Source organism: Mytilus galloprovincialis, chromosome 1 (assembly GCF_965363235.1).
Source record: "Mytilus galloprovincialis chromosome 1, xbMytGall1.hap1.1, whole genome shotgun sequence".
Lineage (NCBI taxonomy): Eukaryota > Metazoa > Mollusca > Bivalvia > Mytilida > Mytilidae > Mytilus > Mytilus galloprovincialis.
Genome location: NC_134838.1, coordinates 16,838,127 through 16,845,600, shown reverse-complemented (window position 1 = coordinate 16,845,600; position 7,474 = coordinate 16,838,127). Strand labels below are relative to the sequence as shown.

Sequence of the window (7,474 nt, the reverse complement as noted above, 5' to 3'; positions counted from 1 at the left end):
TGCACCATAAAAGACCTAAAAGTACTAGTGGCCTTAGGTTTTTGAAAATAGCAAAAAAAGTAAACGGTCATGATACATATTTAAATTCATTTCTGAATAGTAAAATGAAAGTACCTCAGTTAACTGTGAATGTAGAATTTTTTGCAGTGTTAGAAAGTGGTGAAAATTCTAAAAAGGCTATCATTATCCCTTATGGGCCAGGAAATACTACCGTGCCACCTATGATACATGTATATATATTTATATTAAATATGTGTCAAACTGTAAATTTTAAAGTCCACTTACAAACAAAAATGAAAATTATTTTAACAGGAAAAGTTTTAAATTTATATTGTAAGAAACATCTTCTAGCGATTCGAAGATCGATTATTTTTTATAAAGGATAACATGTCATTCCTAAGATATTCTCGTTTTGAAATCTTTGTCCTATTTTTACGTTTCTTATACTATAAGTTTTAAACTTATGTTGACTGTTTCCGGTATTTGTTTATAGCTCACTCACTCAGTTGTACTTTGCCATCATGGTCATTTTCATTATGAATTACTTTTTTTGTTTGTTTTTTTTCTGCTTTGCGGATGGACATAATCATGTTCATCATGCCACATCTAGATGTAACCATTGCATTTCTTAAGTTATGATATGAGTTTAATTTGGTTTGTAATTTGATGGTTCCATTTCGGTGTGAGTTGTGTTCGGTCTTCTATTCTAATCTAAATCTTCATTTTTTGTTTCAATTGTGGATGATATCTGCACATGTCAAGCTGTTTTGTTTTGACGTATGCAGCTCAATACTTAAGCCAAAGAAAGTTTGTCTGATCTTTTGATTATTACGTGATATGTTATGAGTAGGATTGCTTGATATAGATTAAATATTTAAGAAATGTCAAAAGACGGAGTGTGAATTGAATGACAGAATTTCATATAAATACATTGAGATAAAATTAGGAACATAAATTAATGGTAACAGCATCACGATCACGTTTTATTGTAGAGCACGTTTTAACTGATGTCCGTTACACAAATGTCTGCGTTTGAAAAAAGCTTTACAGACACAACGTACGATTGAGCCATTGTTATGTTGTTATAAATAGCACTCCGTTTTTTAACAAAACAATTTTTTACACATTCTGCACATGTATTTCGAGCAACTCTGCAATCTGTTCCTCTTTTACAACGTCATTCAAGTAAATTTCAGTCGAAGTTGAAACAAAAAAATAACAGTAGTATACCGTTGTTCGAAAGTCATAAATCGATTGAGACAAAAACAAATCTGGGTAACAAACCAAAACCGAGAAAAACACATGACCAAAACCGAGAAAAACACATGAACTTTAAGAGGAAAACAACGAAACAACAGAAACACTGAAGTGAACAAAAAACAAACGACAATGCACCACTTACAGAAACGAACTATGAGATAACAACTTTTCCTGACTTGGTACAGGACATTTTAAGAAAAAATGGTGGATTAAATCTGGTTTTGTGGCTAGCCAAACCAAGATGCACAATAAAGAATCAATTTGAGTGTTATTAAAAATAGGTAAACGAACAAAGTTTCCTGTGTCAGATATCTCATTTTATGTCGTTTGATTCTTTCGTTAAAGGTCTAAACATAGTCTTCAAATGATCATTACATATCGAATTGATAGGCCTAGATGGTTAAATCCACTGTTTTGTTTTCAGTTTGTGTTTAACATGTGATCACAGATTGGTTATCGTATTTAAAGTATTTGACTGTTATTTCGTCTATGTAGTTTTCCTTTTTTAATAAATGTTTATTGGCATTTCTTTTGTCGTTTTCTTTTTATTTGTTCATAGAGTAGTCTGTCGTCTAAAAAAATGACGTTCACCTTTGCCATCATGGTCGTTTTCATTATGAATTACTTTTATGTTGTCTTCATCTGCTTTGTTCATAGAAGTATTATGTTCATCGTGTCGCACCTAGTACGTATCCGTGATATGTTTTTTAAGTTAGGTTTTTGGTTTGATTTAGTTTGTAATTTTATAGTTCCGTGTTGGTGAAAGTTATATACGGTGTTCTATTCTAATATTATCTATAAGTTTTTTTTTTCTGTCAATAAAGATCAAGTTTTAAACCAATGTTGATGTATCAAAGATGAATGCAAAGTGTGAGTTGAAAGAAAGATAGAAAAAAAAATCGATAAAATTAGAAAACTGATATATGTGAAACGTATATGAATTACGTTCTATGCAAATTTCATAGTATTTTGGGTCTGCAAAACCTGTCACATAGATACTATCATATATTTGACGAAATACAATATGAAAAATAAAATGCCAACGCAGGTAATGTGCTAATGATAGTTTGATGCTCTGGCTTGACCAAGATATGGTTTAAAGAAAGTTAAATGTCATATCAATAAATTAACACCTAGAAGAAAAGGAAGAGTATATAAGGTAGCCAATACTATTTTCAACATCTAAAGACAGAATGAACAAGACTGAAGTCACGCTAGACAGAAAGGTAATTTTCCTTGATAAAATAATAAAACTATTTCAGCATTATTTAGTACGTTTCATTCACTTTGGTTATTATAATTATCAAAAATATTTTCATTATTATTCTGAATGCACCTTTTAAAACTGAGCAACACAAACTGTAGATGACATTGCTTGTTTCTTTATATATTAGTTATGTAAATTCAAATCAGTAAGTCTCTTTCTTGTTCGTGCTTTTATTATTCAATATTATATTAATACTAGATGTTTTACCGATAAAAAAACAATCAAGTTAAAAGCATAACGATTAAATTTATCCTCGTATGTAATGGTAATTCATGATTTCTATGACTTTATATTTCAGCTCGAGTTTGAGGATGGTTTGCTGGGTGTTTTTCTATTTCTCTCATTTTTGGTGTCGGAATCGGGGAATATATGTCTACTGTACACTATCTATAAGAAGAATCTGAACAGTACTACAGGTTGGTTATATCATATGATATATTTTTCCAAATTTTTGTGAACTTATGAAAATTTAACGATTTGTAAGAAATTTTGTTGAATGGTCTGTTAGAAGTAATGATTTGAATAAGAAAATTAAGAATATACCAAGTGATTTAGAAGGGTAACAGACAAAAAAATAAACGACAGTCAGAAATCGAACAATTGGACAAAGGACACAAACCCGAAAAAAGATACTGAAGAGGGATCACAGGTGCTGCGGTAAGACAAGCCGTTCCTGTTTCAATATGGAAAAAAAAATAAGAAAAATTAACAAATCTTGTTCTTCTCGAGAACAGACTTACCTTTTGGTTATTACATAAACTGAATATTTTTCTCTTATATAAATAAAGGCAACAGTATTATACCGCTGATCAAGGTCATAAATCGATAGAGAGAAAAACAAACTCATGCTACCAACTAAGTCCAGGGAAACAGATCAACTATAAAAGGAAAACAACGGAACAACAGAAACACTGAAGTGCAACAAAAAAAAAAAAAACGCCAATGCAACAATAAAACTATTGTATGTGCTACTCACGAATATGACACATGTTAGAATAAACACAACGATTTACTTAGGTAACGTTTCAGATTTTTCAGATTAGTTTCCAGTGTTTTTATACAAAGTAGTTTTGACAATGATAATATTATATGTTTTCAGGAAATTGGCTGAAAGCGTTGACTGTTTGTAATAGTTTTACTGGACTCTTCTTAGTTTTGCCACCCTGTATTACTATGCTGCACAAAACATGGCTGGAATATAAAGTACTGTGTCAATTCCAAGGTTTTTTGGGAAATGTATTCCTAACAACCACATCGCTTCTACTATTGTGCCACTCTATAGAAAGGTAAGGAAATACTTATACATGTACATATAATTCATCTCAAATTTAGCCCAATAATGATTAATCTATGAACTTGCGTTAACAGTATATACACATATATTCATTAACAGGGCAAATTAAGCAAAACTAAATTCGAGTTATTAATAAATGTGTTTATTACAAATATAACGTACTTTAGAAAAAAAATATTCGATAGTCTATTTATTTGTTGAGTAAACTTTCCGTAATTGTGAGTTCTCTTAGATTGGTACTTCGTGTTTTGTCTTTTGTCATTTGCTATTAATTGTAAAGATCTGATGAGTCAATATACACAACAGCCCAGGTGGATTTTGCTTTTTCCATCGGCCCACTGTGGACAGCCCACCTGTGCCCACTCCAATTATAATCTTTTTTTTGGTGAAAATATTGATTACAAATGCTTATCTGCTTTTTTTAAATTGATTGTACTTGCAAGTTTTTTTTATTAAACAGAGGAAATTGTATGCCCACTCCTATGGGTGGGCAGAGTGGACAAGCTAGAAATTTTGCCCACCCGGTGCCCGCTCCCACTGTGGACGGGTGGACAAAGCAAAATCCACCTTAGCTGTAGTGTACAAGTAAGAAAATGTATAAATGATTACTACTCAGACAACTCTCCATCAGAGAGTAAATGACGTTAAAGTTAACAACGTCACCTTCCGCTTTCAACAATGAGCAAAATACCGCATAATTAGCTGTAAATAACCATTCAATTTGTTTTTTAACGTGTGTTTCCTTGCACATTACATGCTTTGTTTACAGATATATTCCTACTAAAATGAATATAAAACATAAGTTTATAAAAAAAAAACATAGGTGTAAATCTTCTGGTAATGGAATGGTCTCCAACATTAATCGGTGGTTTGTTTTGTAGATATGCTGCTGTGGCTAGATGTCGCTTCGATCGTCTGAAATCAGTTTTTGGCCGACTGTTAATTGGAATGTTTTTATTATCAGGTAATTTGCATTTTTATGTTCTCTAGAAAAAAATAATTTACAATTAAATACTTCTAACAACTGCTATGCAGAATTCAATTTTTGCTTAGTGTAACATGATAGTATTTATATCAATATATAAATATTAAGGTAATTCGGCCCGCTGATAGCTCGGACCAGGCGATATTAATCGTTTTTTTAAGTCGTTATCCAAGATATTTTCCTTTGAGTTAAGACTGTGAGCATGTTTAGAATCCAAAAACATACTGAAAATTTACTACAAAGAGTGTTTCATGTCAGTGATTAAGTATATAGTCAAGGAAAAGTAACATAATTCACAATTGACACGATATGCAACATGCATCGGTCACTCAGAATTAAGGAAACCTCAAGTCAGAGTGTCAGGGAGTCTTATACACCCGTGTGGTGGGTTGTAGGAAGCTAGTTTATTACTAGCAGACCTCAGGAAGCAAAAAAAAAAAAATAATTTAAAAATCCCAATGAGTCCTGAGGTAGCTGTTGTTTTAATTTCAATTTAATTGTATCAGTCGACCATTTGGGGATTCAAACAATTCAATATGACACGTCAGACATGTCAATCGTGGATTTGATGGTGATGATAGACAATAAAAAAAAAAACAGAGTCAAGATTGCATCACAGTTAGTCATATCCGTGATTTGTATTATGTTAATTGTGCAAAATAGAGTTGATCATGCATGAGTTAATCTTCTACTTTGTTATTTTTAATAGGAGCTGTGCTAAGTGTTTTGTTCATAAAGAGAGATCCCATCTACTTTGCACCAGGATTGTTCAGTTGTGACATTATCAAAGATGAACTGTCCTTTGTAATTGGGATACTGACTACAGTTGGTCCGTGCTTTTGTTGTATTCTGCTGTCAATTTTTGCTGTATGGAAAGTTTACATCCACCATAGAATCGAACCCATAAATATGCATCGACCCTCAACTACAGAAAATTTGTTTGGCATGAGGTCATCAAATAATGTGCACCAACCTTGCAGATTTTCAGTTAATCACTTGTCTGAAATTACAGCATTGGGAAACTTAAGAAGGTCAACAAAGGCATTATCTATCCTTCAGGTAATTTTAGCTACGTTAATCGCAACATCATTTATGCTGAAAAATATTTCCCGTTCCACGAATGCAGGAAAAGATGAATTCCTGCGAATTAGTTTATTTCTTACAGGCGTTGCAAGCTTACTTCAGCCAAGCATTTTGTTATTGATGAGTAAACCAATGCGAAGACAAGTGTTGGAGCTCTTGTTTCGTCAACACAGAATTGCAGTAGCTTCGAGTGAACCATTCCGTATAATACAGCCTACCATTCAACCGAGGAATGAGCCCATATCATCAGTTCAAATACCAAAGTTCCTGATACAAGAACAAGAAATGAATATCCACGTTCATGTAGTTCCAAATGAGAATGTTATTGATTCCAAAAGAGAGTCTATCGTGTCTTCCTTTTCATGTGACATCCAAATGGAAACAGCAACACCCCGAAAAGATCTTAATCAATTTGCAGGAAGAAGAAATCTCGAAAATGGGATACCAGTAAGAAGTTCCATTACAAGCAGTTCGGAATCTGTTTTTGTTCGTATTGGATCTGGATGGCCTGCTTCATCCCCAAGTATTGCCCTGTCTGACAATAGATCTATGATAACAAGCCGAATTTCTCTTGGATCGGTTACAATTGGAAGCACATCGCGATATGGGTCAACAGATTCTGCAGATAGCTTTTGTGTAAGACGTCAAACAGTCCCAACTTTAAGCTACAACTTGTCTTTGGTTCATAAAATATTACCACAGGCTTGGGTATCAGAACAATGTAAGAAAAACAGCCCATTAAAAAGAAGACATACTTTACACAGCAGATCAACACGTTTAGGCGAAAATTCTCAATCTTTGCTTACACCGATTGAAGATGCTGGTTCATTAGAATGTTCACCAAGAATAAGTACACATTCGAACTCAACTATTATGCGTCATTCAATCCGAGCAAGCAGGGTGGCATCTTGTCTAGGCAAATTACAGGAATTTGCTTCAAACGACAGTCTTTTTGAAACAAAACAATAAAATTGAAACATAATCTTTGTTTGTATTTTCAAAATGTATTTTCAATGTTGTCAAATGTTTGACAAGATTAATATATTTATCCATATCATATACAGAATAAAAATTCAGAAATAGGAATAAAATGAATGAAAATGAGTTTCCTATATCTTATTTTATGTATTATTTCCTAAATAGCTTTTAAAAAACATACAAGCATTATCAATAAAAATAAAACAAGGTTTCGATACTTGCTTTACAGTTCGACTGTGAAAAATGGGACGGACACCCGAAAATCAGAAACGTCTAGGCTCGAGGAAAAGTCTAGATAAGAAGAACGATGACACTGAAGACGAATGAAAATTAAACTGATATCCATATGTTATTATTATCAGTAGATGTAAGTTTGACATGTTGATCCTCTGTGAAAGGATGGATATAACGAAGATGGAAGAAATCGTTCGTTTCTGCTATACAAAACGAGAACAGAGTCTTATAATTGACTTTAATCCTTTTGAGTTATAAACATTTTGGGTTTTCTCTAAAATCAGTTTCGGATTTAAAGAGGAGACGAAAAAACACCACTAAGAGACAGTGCAAGATTACAACACAATTAAACCCAAACAACAACATGACCAGA

The 7,474-nt window shown here is 32.7% G+C and overlaps 1 protein-coding gene across 1 annotated transcript; it reads left to right on the top strand.

Annotated features, from left to right (window-relative positions):
• Positions 1–2,453: 2,453 nt before the first annotated feature.
• On the top strand, positions 2,454–6,859 carry LOC143061962 (uncharacterized). The gene is made up of 5 exons (XM_076233822.1): positions 2,454–2,486; positions 2,826–2,943; positions 3,627–3,813; positions 4,703–4,785; positions 5,516–6,859. Exons 1-5 carry the CDS (start codon positions 2,454–2,456, stop codon positions 6,856–6,858), a joined length of 1,764 nt encoding a protein of 587 aa, XP_076089937.1. The 3' UTR covers position 6,859.
• The last annotated feature ends 615 nt before the right edge of the window (positions 6,860–7,474 follow it).

What these genes read in the sequence shown, in the direction of transcription:
- LOC143061962 (XM_076233822.1), top strand. Translation starts at nt 2,454, where the DNA reads ATGAACAAGACTGAAGTCACGCTAGACAGAAAG. An exon ending in TTGTGCCACTCTATAGAAAG is followed by an intron (nt 3,814 to 4,702) that starts GTAAGGAAATAC and finishes TTTGTTTTGTAG; the next exon opens with ATATGCTGCTGTGGCTAGAT. An exon ending in TGGAATGTTTTTATTATCAG is followed by an intron (nt 4,786 to 5,515) that starts GTAATTTGCATT and finishes TATTTTTAATAG; the next exon opens with GAGCTGTGCTAAGTGTTTTG.